At 45.0% G+C, this 20,162-nt stretch overlaps 1 protein-coding gene across 1 annotated transcript; it reads left to right on the plus strand.

Annotated features, from left to right (window-relative positions):
- Positions 1 to 15,692: 15,692 nt before the first annotated feature.
- On the plus strand, positions 15,693 to 18,742 carry RIPPLY2 (ripply transcriptional repressor 2). The gene is given in 5 exon segments (XM_074150973.1): positions 15,693 to 15,731; positions 15,734 to 15,778; positions 15,781 to 16,059; positions 16,184 to 16,230; positions 18,577 to 18,742. Coding segments are annotated over 5 exon segments (576 nt in total).
- The last annotated feature ends 1,420 nt before the right edge of the window (positions 18,743 to 20,162 follow it).

Consider the following 20,162-nt stretch of genomic DNA (forward strand, 5'->3'; position numbering starts at 1 on the left):
GTACGGTACCTCTGCATCCCCACCTGCCCATCTCAAACACCAGTAAGTGGTTAAAAAGCAAGACAAATAAAGTGAATTTATCTTTATATGTCTATAAATACTTAGGGTCTTTATTATTTATACGTCTATAAATACTAAAGGGTGGGTGTCAGGAGGATGGGGCCAGTCTTTTCTCAGTGGTGCCCAGTGACAGGACAAGAGGGAACGGGCACAAACTGGAACACACAAAGTTCCATCTAAACTTGAGGAGGAACTTCTTGACTTTGAGGGTGGCAGAGCCCTGGGAGAGGCTGCCCAGAGAGGTGGTGGAGTCTCTGTCTCTGGAGACATTCCAAACCCGCCTGGACACGTTCCTGTGCAACCTGCTCTGGGTGACCCTGCTCTGGCAGGGGGTTGGACTAGATGATCTCCAGAGGTCCCTTCCAACCCCATATCATTCTGTGATTCTGCGTGATTCTGTAATTCTGAAGAGTGGAGCGTTACAAAGCCCCTCGGATAGGGAGGAAGGTCTGCTGGGGCAGCGTGAGCAAGCAGTTGCTCTGGTACAGAGATGCAATCCCTGTGCTGATATGGCCACCTGAAATCTCTAGGAAATGCTGATGTGCCAACACTGGCCCTTATTGATCTATATATGAACTCACATGTAGCCATGCACATGCCTGTGTGCATATGCCTTTTACATATCTGTCTAAAAAGTAGATTGGCTGGATATAAACTTGGACAAAAGTAACTCTAGCCTCTCCAGACCACGGTGAGGGGGCTGTAAAAAATCCCACCTATTCCATGTCACTGGGCAATATCTGCAGATTTGTGTTCTAGTTACTTGGGGTATTGGGTAATGTTGTGGGGTTTTTTAGCTATGGTAGGACCAATCAGAAGCTTCTCAGCACAGATTCACCCTCCCTCCTTATCCCAAAGAATCATAGAATCATAGAATTGTCTAGGTTGGAAGGGACCTTTAAGATCATCTAGTCCAACCATCAACCTAACTCTGATAAAAAACCATCATTAAACCATGTCTCTAAGCACTATGTCAACCCGTCTTTTAAATACCTCCAGGGATGGTGCCTCAACCACTTCCCTGGGCAGCCCATTCCAAGGCTTAATAACCCTTTCCATGTAAAAATTTTTTGGAATATCCAATCTGAACCTCCCCTGGTGCAACTTGAGGCCATTTCCTCTTGTCCTATAGCCTGTGACTTGGGAGAAGAGACTGACCCCCGCCTCTCTACACCCTCCTTTCAGGGAGTTGTGGAGAGCGAGAAGGTCTCCCCTCTGCCTCCTTTTCTCCAGGCTGAACACCCCCAGCTCCATCAGCTGCTCCTCATTAGACTCGTTCTCCAGACCCCTCACCAGAAATCATCTCATGTATTCACACAAGTGATTCCACTCATAAGATACAGAACAACAGAGTAAAATTACATTCCTAAGGGAGAAGTGTGATCAACACCTGCTAGAAAACCTTTCAGGGACCATTTGTAAAAATAGCTGAAGTTGTGTTGTTTGTATTAACACTCCGAACTGTTCCCAAGCCGAGACCAGACCTTTGCGTTTGCTCAGGCATACGGGGAAGCGTCAATGTTTACCGAGTCAGAACACTCTTGCTTAAGCAGCTTAATTAAATCTATCGTTCTTGGCTCATGGTGTCTCAAGACAAGTCACAGAATGCACAGTGCCACCAGAAAAAGGCAGATAAGCACAACGTTATTTTCCCTGTTTTCTGAGTAACCAACTGTGACAAGGGGAAGCATCAGTCTTAAAATAACCCTCTTACTCTTAACGTTTTTTCTTACCAAATTCTCACTGTAACAGAAGAATGTGGAAGTGGAAATAACTGAAGTGCGCATTGAAAGGGATATATTTCATATGAGTTAAAGATGTTTATCTTCATCAGCAGACGGGGGGCTGCTGTGCTTCATTCAGTTAAGAAAGACTTTGTATTCGTGTTTATTTTCCATTTACAAATGAGATCCCTGGGATGTGGTAACTTAGCCAGAACCGTTCATCTTGAAATTTCCACTTGGAATCCAGCCCAGTTTGCAATAATCAAAGGTTCTTATCTGATGGCTAGAAGTGGAGAAAATGCTAACCTGGTTTTTCCTCCAACTTTTAAGGGACTTTGGTGAGAACATAAGAGCAGCTACTGCTGGCTAGGCAGGGCGCCCGCCCGGTTCGGTCCCTGACACTGGATGCTGAGAAGGCTCAGATGTATCTGCCTTATCTATGCCTGATACTCTTTAAAACTTCTCTGTGGCACCCTGTGGCACGGAGTTTCGCAGTTTAATTACACATTATATGGAAAAGCATCGTCTGTTAATTTAAAGCCTGCTACATGGCAATTTCGTATTATGCTTCTAAATCTTATGAGTAACAGCTGGTTATCATTATATTATCATTATATCATTAATGATTTACAGATATCCAATAAAATTCTTTGCCACTTTTTGTCTAAGCTGAAGAGTCCCGTAATGTTTCCTCCTCTTGCCTAGATGCTGTTTCCAGTCTCTGATCCCAATTGCTGCCTTTCTGCACCTTTTCTAGTAAAATAGTATCAGTGGAGCAAAAGTCCATGCAATACTCAAGAGACGGTTTCATCAATGGCTCACGGGGTGGTATAATCATGGGGTTTGTTTCATTTTCATGTCTGCATTTCATAGAATCATAGAACCATAGAATGGTTAGAGTTGGAAGGGACCTTAAAGATCATCCAGTTCCAACCCCCTGCCATGGGCAGGGACACCTCCCACCAGACCAGGTTGCTCAAAGCCCCATCCAGCCTGGCCTTGAACCCCTCCAGGGATGGGGCAGCCACAGCTTCTCTGGGCAACCTCTTCCAGTGTCTCACCACCCTCACAGGAAAGAATTTCTTCCTGATACCTAATCTAAATGTCCCCTCTTTCAGTTTAAAACCATTCCCCCTCGTCCTATGGCTCCACTCCCTGAGAAAGAGTCCCTCCCCATCTCTCCTGTAGCCCCCTTTAGGTACTGGAAGGGGCTCTAAGGTCTCCCTGAGGCCTTCTTTTCTCCAGGCTGAATAATCTCCATTCCATCATCTCATTTTCATTCATTCATCTCTGAATAAAACTGTGCTATGAACTTTTCCTAAGGCTTTAATCTAAGGGTGTTTTGCAACTGTTGTCGCCACCTGGTCAAGTCACAAGCAGAACTGCCTCGATCACCAGGTAGATTTATCATGCTTAACCTTCCCCATCGAACAGGTAAGAATTGTGTCAGAGCATTCTGCCAGGCAGGTCCCTGAGCTTGTCCTTAGCAGAGAGGGACAGGCACTTGCTGGTTCCACTTGCTCAGCATCCTGCCTTGGGGTGGAGTAGGCTCTCTTCCAGACAGGCTTGTCCGACCTCCCCATAGAGAACAACTGGTTTTTGACTATCATCATGCCTATAAATACTTAAAGGGTGGGTGTCAGGAGGATGGGGCCAGTCTTTTCTCAGTGGTGCCCAGGGACAGGACAAAAGGGTACGGGCACAAACTTGAACATAGGAAGTTCCACCTAAACATGAGGAGGAACATCTTCACTTTGAGGGTGGCAGAGCAGAGAGCCCTGGAAGAGGCTGTCCAGAGAGGTGGTGGGGTCTCCATCTCTGGAGACATTCCAAACCCGCCTGGACACATTCCTGTGGGACCTGCTCTGGGTGACCCTGCTCTGGCAGGGGGTTGGACTGGATGATCTCCAGAGGTCCCTTCCAACCCCGTATCATTCTGTGATTTTGTGATATGCTTCTCGACTAGGGAATTTCACCCCAAATTGGTTTTACAGCACATTTCCATTCTGTCACCAATTTGAAACTTAGCTTTCTTTTAACAAAGACTGCTGCTCCTCTAATGGTGTCATCTCCTCTGTTATTCAGATGTATTTGTACTCTACTGTATTGCAGTATCCCACTGATGATCTTCTAGCAGATGCCTGCTATTACAAACATTTAAAATTAAATGTTCCAGTTCACTAATCTCCATCCTTAGACTCCTCGCACTCACACAGAGCATGCAATCTTGATCAAATCCCTTTTTATATGCCTGATTTTCTTTGGATTTTCTTTGCACCAATCTCTGTTGCTTTCTATCTGGATTTTGTCATTTTCTCTCAGGCACGCAGAGTGTTTTTCGGTTTTACCCTGTCAATAATGAGTCACTCCAACTGGCGTGCTCTCCTGCACTTGTCATCTTGTCCTCAATTCTCTGTTTAAAAATGCTCCTATGGTCTTTTTTTTTAATTCCGAGTGCAAGCAGACTCCTTCCACTCCACCTTGAAAGCTGGGGTTTTCATGCATTCCGCGTTTGCCTTTTATTCTCTTTACTGGAATGCTGGTTCATGGCAACAAGGACTCTTAACCACAGTAGAGGAGGTGTTCAGGGAATAGAAATCATAACTGATAAATATGAATGTGTGCAGCATCCTCACGGGAAACTTAATCGTAGCCGTCCAATTCAACAAGAGAGCAGAGAGAGGTGGTGAGTCTGCCCGTCTCGCTGGCAGGCTTCCTCGACACAGCTCAGTTAGGTTAGGAGGAACTGCAAAATCGGTTCGTGCATAATTTATTAAAAACAGAGATACGTGCTTTCAAATAAACAAACAAAATTCAAGCATTTCTCAGCCTGTTCACAGTTATATTACAAAAATAAAGAAATGCGCACACGCGGAGATGAATCTTTTGAAGTAAATGATTTGTTGAAAATTATATCCTTGGTTCCAGTGTTCGCCGAGGCGTGCAATTAAGCTGAGCTAATTTCTTGTGTCTGCCTCAGAAAGCCATTACCCCAACTGTCGCTGTGGTTTGCAGGTGCGGCACAGAGGAGGACACACGAAACCCGTGTCCTCCTCCTCCAGGGAGTGCTCCCAGAAAGCCTACGCCGCCTCCTCCTCCTTCTCTCCTTGAGATCCATCCAGATTTCTCCTGCCGCTTGGCCCGTGACGGGGAATCCCGCATCCGTGTAAAGCCCATGAAAATAACGAAGCCTTAGCCTGCTCTTTCTCCACCACAAACCTAAAAGGCTGACACCATTCATAAATCCAAGCCTTCCCAGAGTATTCCCGGTGCTTCCTCTCTCATTCCACTACACCCAGGGCATCCTGGATGCAATGGAGGATTAAGCCAGTACTTCCCAGGGATATTACCTCCTCAAAAAATTGGAATTCTCCAGAAGATTAAAGCTATTCATGATACGATGACTGAGAGCAAGGAGCTGAAAACTCCACGTGGAACTTCCTGTATGTGTTGTTTATGCAGAAACCCTTGGGTATTTTACACAGAAATGTTGATTATAATTATAGTACTGGAACATCTTTATCTGCCAAAGCGTCTGCCTTGCACCTGCTCTCCTGCCATGGAAAGAGAGCGATGAGAGAGAACAGAGGCTGCAGCAGGAAAAGAGAGAAAAAACAGCAACCTCTTTAGAAAAGCTCCATCAGTTTTTCTTCAAACAATTTTTTTTTGGGGCCTCAGTGCGGGGCAAAACAAGCACAGCTCCTCTGCTGTTTCCTTGTTCCTGGATATAAGGAATCTTGTGAAGGGCATCTCGGCTCTACAGTCCTTTGAAGAGCCGAAATGAAAGGATGGCTCCTCAGAAGCCGGTGTTTTCTCTTTGTCTGGTTGAGCAGGTGTCAGGACACCATTCTTTTTGGGACCATGTTTTTTGGGACCGCGGCATCAGCTGAGAACCGACGCGACTCCCTCGCCATTGAAAGCAAAGTTTCAGAGGGAGGCAGGGCAGGCTTTAAAACCGTGTTTCCTTTTGAGGCCATCGAATCCCTTCTAGATTGAGGGTTTTTTCTGATAAAAGCAAAAAATGCACCAGCAAAAAAAGCCCCCGCCTATTCTGCAGCTATTACACAGCCCTGGTTTTCATCCCTTACTAATATAGGGCCAAATTCAAAGAAAAATACTTTGATTCAACAAGGTGCTTAAGAAAGTATAAGAGTTGCTTTATCAGAGCGTTCACTTAATATTTGCACAAATTAGGCCTAGCACTCTCTGTTCACGTCCTCTGAATCCTCTCTAAGAAAATCAGTAAATAAATAAAACCCCCACCAAATATACATGTTTCAACGTATTTCATATATCTATTTCGGACAAAAAGCTACTTGCTGCGCATGTCAGACAATATTTTATTTTGGAGCATTTGCCAAATGCTAATGTCATGGACAATACGGGTGATCTCTTGCAGTGCTGAGATCATAGAATCATAGAATCATAGAATCCTCTGGGCCGGAAGGGACCTCCAAAGGTCATCTAGTCCGACCTCCCCGCAGTCAGCGGGGACACCCCCAACTAGACCAGGTTGCCCAGGGCCTCGTCGAGCTTCACCTTGAATGTCTCCAGGGAAGGGGCCTCAACCACCAACCCACCTGTTCCAGTGCTCCACCACCCTCATGGTAAAGAACTTATTCCTAATGTCTAATCTAAATCTGCTTTTTTCCAGTTTAAAGCCAATACCCCTTGTTCTGTCACTGCAGGCCTTTGTAAACAGACCCTCCCCAGCCTTCCTGTAGCCCCCCTCAGGTACTGGAAGGCCGCTATGAGGTCTCCCCGGAGCCTCCTTTTCTCCAGGCTGAACAACCCCAGCTCCCTCAGTCTGTCCTCATAGGAGAGGTGCTCCAGCCCCCTGATCATTTTGGTGGCCCTCCTCTGGACCCGCTCCATCAGGTCCATGTCCTTTCTATATTGAGGGCTCCAGACCTGCACACAGTGCTCCAGGTGAGGTCTCACCAGAGCAAAGTGGCAGAATCCCCTCTCTGGATCTGCTGGCAACACTTCTTTTGATGCAGCCCAGGATGTCATTGGCCTTCTGGGCTGCGAGAGCACATTGCCTGCTCATGTCCAGCTTCTCGTCCATCAGCAACCCCAAGTCCCTTTCCTCAGGGCTGCTTTCTAATACCTCATCCCCTAGCCTGTGATCATGAACAAAGGTAATCAGTTCCATGGCGAGCTCTGCATTTCAGCTGGAAAACACTGAACTTTCTTCACATTTTAAATGATTTCTTCTTAATAGCAACAGCATTTAAAAAAAAAATACACATTTGTCAAAACTTAAGTAGTTAGGAAGAGATAACTGACAAGGTTTAGATTTTTTATGTGTCAGTTTCCCACTAGGTCATATATATTCAGGTAAAAGTTAATTTAATATGCATTTTATACATATATATAAACATACCATATATATTTTCACAGCATTTCTATATATAATATATATATTCTGGGATGGTAAGAATATATATGTTCTTCTAGATGATATTTATTTTATATAGAATATATTTTCACAGCATAAATAGATGATATAGATATAGATATAGATATAGATGGATAGATATAGATTAGGCTGAGGGACTTGGGTCTTTTTAGTCTGGAGAAGGCTGAGGGGGGATCTGATCAACGCCTATAAATTCTTAAAGGGTGGGTGTCAGGAGGATGGGGCCAGGCTTTTTTCAGTGGTGCCCAGTGACAGGACAAGAGGGAACAGGCACAAACTTGAACACACGAAGTTCTATCTAAACTTGAGGAGGAACTTCTTGACTTTGAGGGTGGCAGAGCCCTGGGAGAGGCTGCCCAGAGAGGTGGTGGAGTCTCCTTCTCTGGAGACATTCCAAACCTGCCTGGACACGTTCCTGTGCAACCTGCTCTGGGTGACCCTGCTCTGGCAGGGGGTTGGACTAGATGATCTCCAGAGGTCCCTTCCAACCTCATATCATTCTGTGATAGACATAGACATATATAGATATAGATATATAAATTCTGTGAAAGAGAAAAAAAACAAACGACAAGAATTTAAAATGTCTAGTACAGCCATAAGGTATTTCAATAACAAAAAAAATTGATCTGATTAAAACTGTTATTTTGGAAAAAGAACTAGTTTAAGAAGACAGGAGGTAAATGTAATGGAAGAATTTCAGACTTTTTTTTATACTTATGCTGCAGTAATGCCTGGAGGCCAGAGAGATGCTTGGCTGAGCAACAAAATGCTAATTATTTGGAGACTACTGTTCCACAGGGTAAAGCCACATCAGTGACTTGGAAAGTGGGATCTGTGGAATTCTTAAAGTGTTCTGATGAAAAAAATCCATCAGGAGCAAATTTAAAAGATGAGACAAGGAACTTTTCAGTAATGTGATATCACACTGATTTGATGTTCTGTATTTCATATTGTGAATGCTGGGATGTACAGGAACGCAATGTATGATAATGAGACTGCAGACGCAGGTCAAAGAGGAAAGAAATCACTAAAATGTTGAGCAGAGGAAGCAGACAAAAAAATTGAGGATGCAGCTTTAAAAACACTGTGATAATGATCTTAAAATTCCTTAAAAATTACAAGCATATCCCTATTGGAGAAAATTTGCTATCATCTACTTTGAAATTTTTCCCTGTAATAACCTGAGTATAAATATTCATATCAAACCCAAACATTGCACCTTGTAGTTTATCACCTGATCTAAAAGATATTGAATATTTTGGTGTATTTTATAGTGAATACTCTAATACCTTGAATATTAAGTTGGGGCATATAAAGACATACACAGAAGCTTTTGAGGGAAGTTAAAAAGGGAAGGATCTTAGGCAAAATCTCCAGATGGAATAAACCAGATACACATCTGTCTCACACTCCCGGACAGTCCTGTGTCAACATAACATTATTAAGATTGTGACAGCGAGCACCAGAAAGTTATAAAAATGCCAGAATCATGGTTGTCCACAGAACTTAAATCCAGTCTGTGTGTGTGTGTACACGCTATGGCAGTCAGCGGCATCACTATCTTCTGGTTTTCACAAATCCCTTCCCTCTCCCGGGGCCCAGAGTAGGTGATGACAGTGGATTGAATTGCTATTCAACATATCATTTGTTCTCCGCTCAGCCTGCACACCCTGATGGTTTTCTTGCGTAGGACAGGATTTCAAAATGCTGCTCTGATGAGTCTTCTGCAGTGCTGGTAACCGTGGACAGACTATTCAGAGCCTTTAGGGATTGGGGATGCCTTACTACTGCTGCCAATTTATACAGAGGTAACTAAGGACAGGCACGAATATTAAAAAAGCTCTTTCAGCCCGGCTGGCCAGCTTAAGATAATGATTAACTAATTTTTCCATAGCCTTGAATTATATAGTACTGCATTTAAGGCACGATTCTCATTAACTTCAGTTCCAGCCGTGAGCCTCAGATCCGTGGCGTCCAAGCTATTTGGGACACACAAATGCAAGAGGGAATTTGCACTTAGAAACCCGGGGAGAGCTGGAGTTGAACATTTCTACAACTTATATCTCTCGTATCAGACACACAAACACAGAAACATGTCATTGGGATTCCTACCTTGAGACATCTAAAAGCTATTTTCAAGCTAAACTAAACATTTCTAAGTCTAATTTCTAAGCTAGTCATCTTTTAGTCAGTAGAGAGACATAGACTGTGAGAGCTTGTCATCCTGCCTGCCCTGTACATTTCAGCCATCCTTGACATCTCATCTCAGGACGAAATTAGTAGTCCTCTGAAGGTTCCTATCTAACGGCAGCCTCAATTCACCTAATTCACTATCTTAGACTTAGATGACTAACCATTAAACACTTATGAGATAAAACCCACACATGAACCTCACAGAATTATTTTTAATTTTTTTTTCCCCAAAGTTTCAGGATTTTTGAGTGGTTGACTTTGCAGTGTTAAAAGTGTTGCCCGTCACAGTCTGGAGGTGAATTCCTGTGTTTGTACAAATCCAAATGGAACAGCTCGGGGCAGAGGGGAATCATCAGATGATGCACTAGTAGCACCTGGATAGGAAAGCTTCAGGTCTGTGATCTCTTGTTACTTGAGCCAACAGAGTAACCCTTAGTGATACCAGCTTGGAGCCTGCCTAGAAGGTGATGGGACCTTGCCAGCAGGTTTCTCAGGCTTTGCTGGGGTAGGGTCTCCTGAGGTCCATGCCAGGCTTTAGAAAGGTGTACACTGGGCCCATAACCCCTATACCTAATATTTTTTTCAAACTTGATTCCTCTCTTCCTTCCCCTCAAATGTACCAATGTTTTAGTCATGCCTCTTCCCAATTTTGGCTCTTCATCTCACTTCTTATTAACCAGTCCCAGATCTCCTACCCTCCAGACCTGTCTCTGGGATCAAGACCCAATATCCTTCACCGCCTCATGCCTTTTGACTGTTTTCTTAGTGCTGATGTCTTAGAGATACTGGGCGGGGGGGAAGGGGGGAACTGAAAAATAACCACCGAAAAATAACCTAACAATCTTTGTAGCCAGGAAAGCAATAAATCTGAAAGAACAGTTAATTGAATGGTGCATTGTGAGAGGAGAGATGATGCTGCTAGGGACTGTATTACCAGAGGAGTCAGGTCAGGACATCCCAATGATTATCTAATTTCTTCACCTCTTCTGCCAATAGCTGTTGGGCTGGAGCGATTTCATTTCATTTGGCTGCCTCTCTCTTCTGTTTAGAGGCGCGAGGGCAGATCCTGCCGGTGCCACACTGCAGCACCGACTGCAGCAGAGGCTGTGACACCGTGCTGCATCGTGCTGAGCGAGCCAGGCACCTCTGCTGAGCCCCGGCATTAATGACGTATCAGTGTCTCACTGACTCCCGTTCCACTAAAAGACGTTACAAGATTGGCGCTCAGCACTGGTGTCCCCGTTCCGTATCTGCATGGAATTTAAAGCGTCCATAACTCAACAGCAAATTATATTCCTAATTTTTAAACGATCCCTGTAACCGGTGGCTGATCCCATTACACATTCTCAGTTCCTTAACGTGTCGCTTTCCCATGTGGATGCATTATCCTTTACCATTTGCCAGCCTGGGTCTGGGAGCGGAGGGAAATGAGGAAGCCCAACCTGCTGTGTGGAGGTCACACCTTGCCACATGGACAGGCGGGGGCCTCTGGTGGGTCTGCGTGTGCCACACACACAAACGGATTGCTTATTCCACGGCAAATACCACTGACCACCCCGACGTGCTCGCGTTTCTATCGGCATCAAGGCTGGAACAAACCTGGGAAAGTTGGAAGTTTTCAGTCTCGTTGACAGAGCAGACTCTAGAGCTGTGCCCCTTCCAGTGAGGCCATTCCCTGCTGAATCCTCCAACCCAGTGGTGGTGATGGTGCTCCACAGCTGATGGTGCTCCCCAGGTCACCAGGAACTGGGCTCTCAGTAGCACAGAGGGTGAAAAGACTTTCCTGGAAATACACCCCTCCTATTCGCAAAGTTTTCCTTCCAGCGTTCCTGCAACCCTTCATGTCCAGCTGAATAGAGGAAGAAGAAGAATAACTTTCTCCATCAAGAGAAAGAATGACATTTAATACTCACAGCCTAGTCAAAATGCAGACAGATGGGAAGAAGTAGGATGGATGTCTCCATGAAAGAGCATTTCATCTTTAGGCTTCCAAACATACCTCTCTGTAGGAAAAAACAGGCGCTTGGGCTTAAGTGGAATTACGTTGCTTGAATATAAGCTGCATTTTTATATATAAATAGGATAGAGAAAATACACAACAGCAATAGGACAAGTATGGTCTTTATTAACCAAGCAATAGTTTTATAGCCATTGGTAATGTGAATAGACTGACCTTCTGATTAAGTTCAGCCCTTTTTTTTTTTTAAGGAAACTTAACTTGCATTTATTTTATTTTTTAGGACCTAGTTTGGATCTCACATTATTTATTGACAAAAAATTTATTTTTGTGGAAATGTTGAACCAAGCCCACATTCAGGTACATTAGTGATAGCAAAAATCCTGTATTAAAAAAAAAATAAAATGGTGAGGCTAGAAATTGGTTACACCATCCTGTTGTTCTTTGTTCTTTACAAACTGATGCTTTACTTTCAAATTATAGCAGTAAAAATGCCCTATATATGTCACACTGCAAGTAAAAAAAAATTGTGATGCCTTGTAAGAAAAACAAGGCAGTATTTTTTTCCCCAGTATTTCATTTCCAGTATTTTCCAGTATTTAATTTCCAGTAACTATAACTGCACACAGATGAGCATCTATCAGAGTCGTGCACAGAAATTTCATACACAAACTTTGCATTTACTGGCAAAAAAATGACCCATTTATGAGCTTACAGAACAAACATGTAAATAAATGACACATGCACGTACAGTCAATATCTGCATGCAAATACTTGGCATACACTCACTTTCTGAAACCTGGTCCTAAAGTATTGCCAAAATTGGAAGCATCAAGATGAAGCTAGGCTATAAAATACTCAAGATCAAATTTTGTCTGTTAATCAGTTTCCCCCATTGAGTCTCAGTAAGCAGAGGAGCAGTTCCACATTTGACCTTGCCTTTCTCACTAAAACAAAGATCAAGTCAAATCTCTCCCGATATAAACTCATGCAATAAATTCCATACAATATCCCTGTTTCACTAATACGTGAGAGCCATCACTCACTGCCTTCAGGGAGGCTCATATGAAGCCAGCTGAGTGTCCTCCGTCCAGATATTCCCATGTCCAAGTGTGATTAGCACTGTCTTGTCAAATTTAGCTCTAAGCCATTTGTGAACACCTTCTTTGTTTATAGTAGCACGCTCAAATCTGCACGGACCTCTGTGTTTGCTCCTCTGTGTATCCTATTAACAGTACATTACATTTCAAGATGTCATACTGCAGAAAGCCACAAAAGCACTTATAATCAATTTAAACCAAACCAAGTGAATTACTTTCATTCTGGATAAATACTGCCTGGTATGCATTCTGAGAAAACACAACTGAGTTTTTAGCTCTACTGCGGTAAATCCGGACTGACTGTACGAGAGTTATTTGTACTGCATTTGAAATTGTTCAACTGCAATTACACAAAAATCCCCATAAAAATCAAACTGTAGCTAAACAGACCTGATCCCCGTAAATTGCCAACTATGACCTGCTTGGAAAATCATATAAGGAAATTAGAAAAAAATCTATGATCTTGAGACAAATTTTCAAGAAGATGAGAACTGACGGAATGCCTAGACTGTTTTATTATTGTGTAAGAGAGTAAATAAAACATATATACCATAATATTTACAGCACAGTGTCTTAGATCCTGACTCCCAGCCCCGGTTTACTAAAGGCAGTCTAGTTACGTACACACAGCCAAGAACAACCTTCAGCTCAGGATTAAACGATGGCTCAGATAGTAACTTACTGAGGCACTTACTCTTGCCCTGTGCACAAACTGAAGAAGAAAAGACACCCATGACAAAGATTTAATGATTTCTAGCCTATATTTCAAAGTCAGTGGGAAAATGGTAAAATGTTAGGGTCTCTTTAGGGTTTTTTTATGGTGTTGATAATAACAAGTGATTATTGTAGAGACATACATCTGTATTTCTCTGGATAAGCAGGACTGCATTACTAAACTATAGAGCCAAGAAGAGACATATAGTGTGAAAATATGCAGAGGAACAACAGCTGTTAGTCATTATTTTCTCCTTATCCTTTCAACACCTCTGTTTCAGTTTGCTCTCTAATGGGTAAATCACACTTTCTCCCTAGGACATCTTCTCATTTCGGGCAGGTACTAAAAAGAATCCTGAGATAATTAAGAGTCATTGGCTGAAGACACTCCTTCTTTTGTTGCCTTTACTGTAGACGTTGAAACTCATTTTTATGCCTTATCAAACAGAGAAAGCTGATGTGTTCTCTTAATCCTTTGTCACTATTAACGTGATGGAGGATGTTTCTGCTTTTCTTCTTTAGACAATGAACCTAGACCTTTCTTTTCTTTTTTTTTTTTTTAACTTACACAGCCTGCGTTGTATTTCTCAGAAGAGAAATACCAACTACAAAAATTATTGCTCTCACTTCATTTAGGCAAAAGAAGAATCTACCATCAGACAGCCTTTTAACATCTGTTTTACGCTTTACCTCATCTGACAAGGTTTCACCGCAGCCATTTGGAAGCAGAGGAAAAATAAAGAGAATATTGCTTATGATCAAACTCAGCTCATTGCACAAGCTACTTTGCTCTATTCTGCATTTCTTAACTTTCAGATGAATCTTTACTGGGAGATTGAGCCTTTTGTTCACTCTGATTTTAATTAATCTGACTCTAGGCCACAGTGAAAATGAGGTGGGAAAAAATGCAAACAGCTACAAACATCACAGCACAGCAAAATTACTCTGGAAATCTTATTCTTTTAAACATCTGGCTTAACCTGAATGTCCTACTAAATTGGGCTTTTCACTGTGAAATACATTTTCCTTTAATAACTCCTAAAGTAATAATCATTATCAATTTCTTCAAGCCGTCAAATGGCAGAAACCTGAGAAATGAGAGAACACATCCACTGATAAAGCTGGAATGTATGACAGCGTGAGCAAGCCTAAATGCATGCACTCTCCCATCTATTTACCTTTCAAAGTAAGAAGTTGCTTTTCTTCAGAAAGGCAATCCAGTCTAGATCTGGCTTTGACTTAAAGATCTGAATCTGATTGCTATTAATCTAGTGCTATTAATCTGATTACATTTCCCACATCGCTTCTAATAGGTAATGTTTTTTACAACTGGTACTGCCGATATGATTTAGTGAAACGGATCGCGCTGAAGATATTGTGGAAAAGACACAAATAACCTTCTATCTGCAGCTATTCTTGGGCAGTGCTAAGGCAGGCACACTCCTTATGGCTACACTCAAAAAGGCAAAATATTATTCCCAAAGAGCACAGTGCCTCAGTCTTTGTGCTGCCTCAGTAATGCGAGTCTTTAATGGGCCAATAAATTACCTGGGTTTGAAGCCCTCCTTCAGCATCTAGGGCAGCTCCATCCCACCAACCCTCCCAGTTTCCCCAGGGCTGGCACTATTAGTGTTTACTAGCTCTTATATACGATCACTCTGTTGTTTCTGTCCCCCTTACATGCATCAGTGACTGCAGTCTCGGAAAGGAAAAAAAAAAAAAAGAAAAAGGAAATAAAAATAAAAATAAAATAAGCTCCCTTGGTACCGGGAAATATGGAAATGGTACGAGTTTAGCATAAAACCTTGTGCAGCAGCAACAGCATCTGATGGTGGCAGCGGAATGAAGTATCGGGACCATTCCTAGGTAAAAATACTCTAATAAAGCCTCTATGCCAACCAAGAAAGCAATGTTATCTCAGGGGGGATGTGTCACGCAGCGTATTGGGGGGGATGTGTCACGCAGCGTATTGGGGGTGTGTGTGTGGCGTTATGAATTAAGGACCCCTCTGGGGAGAGTCATTTTCTCCATCACCCCAGGGTGAAATTCCTCCGTCTGTGCCCGCGCACCCTGCGCCGGCGCCTCGGGAACCGCCGGTGCGTCCCCCCCCCCCCCGCAACCCCGCCGGGCTCTACCGGCACCGCACCGGTGCCCAGCCTGGCCCTGCCTTCCCGCACGCCTCGCCTGGCCGTTTTTAGGGATAAACAAACACGGTTTTTTAACAAACAAAAGGCCGCGCTTTGCGGCGGCTTCACCCCCCCCCCCCCCGCCGGGGCGGGAGGGCGGCCCGGGCACGTCCCCGCTGCCGCCTCGCCCCCCGCTCCGTTCCCACAGGGGCTCCCCCCGCATCTTTCCCCTCCCACCCCCCCGGCGACAGCAGCCATGTGTCTGCTCAAGTGCGATTAACACCGACTTGCCAAATCCCCCCCCCTCCGGGCCATTTGGGGCACGCACGCGTCCGCGCCCCGTGTTTACACAGCGGCGCCTTCGCGGGGAGCCGGTTTGGTGGATGGGGCTGGCAAATGAGCCGGGGGAGGTGGGCTCCCCGGCCCCGCAGCGCCCGCCGACGGCTATAAAAACCTGCGGGCCCCGGGGCGGGCAAGGCGAACAGCCCAGTCGGCCGCGGACCGGCGGAGGATGGAGGGCGGAGGGACGGGGTGCGGATGCTCCCGCCCGCCCCCGGCGGCGCTGCCCCCCCAGGGCTACTCGGCCCTCTCCTCCTCCTCTTCCTCCTCCTCCTCCTCCTCCTCCCCGCGGTGCGGGCCCCTTCCCGGCCCGGCCATAGCGCTCTTGCCCTTGCCCCACAGATCCACGCCCTTCTGGAGGCCCTGGGTGCCCGCGCCGGCAGAGGGGGAGCGGCGGAGCGGCACCGGCCCCGGCCCCGCCGCGGTGAGTGGGGCGCGGTAACGTCGAGGGAGACGGGGCGGGGGGCGGCCATCCCCCCCACCCCTCGCTACTCCCCAGGGCTGGGTTGCCCAACCGGCGGGCTGATCTCTTGCTCTCTCCTCCCCAGCCCCACGAAGCCTCCCGAAAGCTGGCGCAGTACACGCACCCCGTCAGGTAAGCGGATGTCCCCCCGGGGGGGTGGGGGGGGCGGGCACCGGGTTCCCGCGGGGGGAAGCTCCCGGAACCCCGGGTTCCCCGCTCGCTGCCGGGGCCCGTGGTGCTGCGCGGCCGGGAAGGAGGGAGGGAGGGAGGGAAGAGTCCCTTGCTCGGGCTTGGCCAAGCACCGGCTCCTCCGCCCCTTTTGATCCCACCCGTGTATTTATGTAGATAATGGAGCCCTCAGCACAGGAAGGACATGAACTTGGAGCGGGTCCAGGGGAGGGCCACGAAGATGGTCAGAGGGCTGGAGCCCCTCTGCTGTGAGGACAGGCTGAGAGAGTTGGGGTTGTTCAGCCTGGAGAAGAGAAGGTTCCGGGGAGACCTTAGAGCCCCTTTCAGTCCCTAAAGGGGGCTTATAAGAAAGATGGGGACAGACTTTTTAGCAGGGCCTGTTGCGATAGGACAAGGGATAATGGCTTTAAACTAAAAGAGGGTAGATTCAGACTAGAGATAAGGAAGAAATGTTTTACGCCGAGGGTGGTGAGACACTGGAACAGGTTGCCCAGAGAAGTGGTAGATGCCCCATCCCTGGAAACATTCAAGGTCAGGTTGGACGGAGCTCTAAGCAGCCTGATCTACTTGAAGATGTCCATGCTTATTGCAAGATGACCTTGCTAGATGACCTTTAAAGGTCCCTTCCAACCCAAACTATTCTATGATTCTATGATTAAGGTGCCTTCAGAGCGATTTAGCCATCTCAGTGCTTTTGAACTGACTGGTCCCAGGACAAACGATTGCCAGCACTTGTGGATTTACCAGATCTTTAAGATGAGATGCTGACATGCTTCTGTGGTGTGGGACTTCGAGGTGTTACACAGTTATGTGGTTGGTTGGTTTTGGTGGCAGGGTTGGCTGAAACATCTTGCTACTCATTCCTGTGCTCAGGATTAAAAAAGGGAGATGGGGTGTAGTTCCCAGGCTGTCTTGCTCTCCAAACCTCCACTGTCCTGCAGGTGCAGGCATGGGAGAGTGGCAGGAGGAGGGGGTATGGACTGACTAAGCCAGCACTGTCAAGAAAAACACCCAAATAACTACTGTTTTAATGATGATGGTAATGATAGTACCTGCCCTGTCAGTTCTGAAAAGGAAGTAAAGAAATTAACTGTAGTTGAATCTGCAGGAGTCTGTATTCAGAAGCACCAGTAGGTGTTGCAAGGAGCTTAAAGTAATTGCACAGGTAGTTCTTCCAGGTAAGACGCAGCTTTCTCTCAAATCTAGGCTCCGATTTTTCAAATACTGATGCACAGACTATCTAAGGCATTGCAGGGACTCTTGAGTTCGCTGTCACTGCGCCCATGCTCAGGTATGAGTGAAAGCTGCTGGGAACACTGGGAACGGAACGATGTTACAAAGCCAGTGTCAGTTTGTGCTGCAAAGGAAGCGGCGCTCTGTTAAAGGGTAGCCTAGAAAGCGCGTCTGCAATTGCTAGAAAACCATCTAGCGCTGTTTCTTAATGTATTTCTCTTCTAAACAATCTGTACTCAGCATTTAATTATGTTGCAATGCGCTGGTCTCTTACCTCATGGGACTTCTGTTGTCTGGTTTCTTTCAGCTACTTCCAAACTGTAAGCAAAAAAAAAAAAAAAAAAAAGGTAGCTGAAAAGGAACAGGCACTGTGGAGTATATTAATTGCAATATATTATCTCACTACCTGATAGCCCTTGCTACACTGTGATATCAGCAATTTTTGTGTTAATTTCTGGATTCAACACGGACTGCTTTAAAGTCTAGACCCAGGAGGCATCTTCTGTAAGGAGTCTGCTGGGTGATTCTTCTTGAAAAGACAGGAGTTTGGGGTGAAATATCAAGGTCTGAACCCCTTAGGCCTTTAACACTCCTTTCGCCTTGAGATTTACCTCAGACCATTGTAAACAATGACTTAGGCTGGGGACCTTCAGTAACAAAACTACTAATTTAATCCAAATATATTGGGGATCCTGTTTTGATGCCCATTATATTCCCTAGGAGTAGTTCCAGCGAGGGCAGTATTACTTGGATCAGGTAATACTGTTAATGAGGCACTGGAGGGGTAAGTTTCAGATGCAGTGGATCTTGGGCTTCAGAGTAGTTTTGCTGCAAAACTATCACTTTAAGTGCATCTTTATCTCTTCAGATGAAAATACAGAATCCACAGAATTATTTTTTTTTTTAATATAAATGTAGAAAGCAGTTTAGCAATTGAGCACGTGAGGGAAAAACTCTGCAGGACGCTGAACAGAATTTCACTGCTGTTTCTTGTCTGTCAGCCCCCAGGCGGAATATATAATAACAATAAGCAAACCTATTATATACTTGTTTCAGACTATTTTGGCCCAAATCGAAGTGCTATGATTACTTGTATCAGGAAGCTGAAGCACTTCTGAAAAACTTTCCAGTTCAAGCTACAATTTCCTTTTATGAAGACTCGGATAGCGAAGACGATGAAGATGAACTGGAACAAGATTCAAGAACAGAGTCGGATTGCTGATTGCAGGAAAGACCAGCGCAACTTCTAAGACTTAATTTAAACTTAATATAAAAATGTATTATAGTATTTTTAAAGATAATTTATTTGTATGTAAGTTATTCTTAATAAAACGGAAATGTTTTGTAATTTTATCTGAGCCTTTTTCCTCTGTTCTATTCCTGTCCTGTTTTGGGCAGGGAAGGTATTGATTAGTATTTGTCATCTGAGGTCCTATATTGGAGAGGGACTCTTTACAAGGGCATATAGTGACAGGACAAGGGGTAATGGCTTCAAACTGGAAGAGGGTAGGTTTAGATTAGATATCAGGAAGAAATTTTTAGATATTTCATTTTTAGATGTTAGGTATCAGGAAGACTTTTTTTCACAGGCTGGTGAGACACTGGAACAGGTTGCCCAGAGAAGCTGTGGCTGCCCCATCCCTGGAGGGGTTCAAGGCCAGGCTGGATGGGGCTTTGAGCAACCTGGTCTGGTGGGAGGTGTCCCTGCCCATGGCAGGAGTTTTGGAACTCGATGATCTTTAATGTCCCTTCCAACCCAAACCATTCTATGATTCTGTGATATTTTGTAGACCACAGCTTGAACATCAATTTTAGGAGCAAAGAACGGATGCCTTGGTTTAAAGGGCTGTATGGTTATGTGACTTCCTCAAAGTTTGAGGACACCAGTAAAGCTTTTTCACTCTGATTTTTGTAGGTTCCATGCGGAAGCATATCAAGGAATCATTGGATGAAGTATTCCAATGTTGTGCCTGCTGTTGCAACAGTTTCAAACATGGAAAAGAGAAATGATGTAGCTGTTTTCCAGATGGAGAGAAGGGTCCAAATTCCGCTCTAGTTTTTGCTCTTCAAGAAGGAGTTTGCCTTAAGTTACTCATGTTCTCTCATGTTGGTGAGGCCCCACCTTGAATACTGTGTCCAGTTTTGGACCCCTCACTACAGGAAAGACATTGACGTGCTGGAGCGGGTCCAGAGAAGGGCAACGAAGCTGGTGAGGGGTCTGGAGAACAAGTCTTATGAGGAGAGGCTGGGGGAGCTGGGGGTGTTCAATCTGGAGAAAAGGAGGCTGAGGGGAGACCTTCTCGCTCTCTACAACTCCCTGAAAGGTAGCCCCTGAGGGGTGTCTTCTCTCAAGTAACAAGTGATAGGACAAGAGGAAATGGCCTCAAGTTGTGCCAGGGGAGGTTTAGGATGGATATTCAGAAAAATTTCTTCACAGAAAGGGTTATCAAGCATTGGAATGGGCTGCCCAGAGAAGTGGTGGAGTCACCATCCCCGGAGGTATTTAAAAGACTTGTAGATGTGGTGCTGAGGGACATTGTCCAGTGGCGCTTTTGTCTGTGTTAGGTTGGTGGTTGGACTCGATGATCTGAAAGGTGCCTTCCAACCCAGACGACTCTACGCAGACGAGCTGTACCGTTATA

The sequence above is a fragment of the Numenius arquata genome, chromosome 7 (assembly GCF_964106895.1).
Source record: "Numenius arquata chromosome 7, bNumArq3.hap1.1, whole genome shotgun sequence".
Taxonomy (NCBI): domain Eukaryota; kingdom Metazoa; phylum Chordata; class Aves; order Charadriiformes; family Scolopacidae; genus Numenius; species Numenius arquata.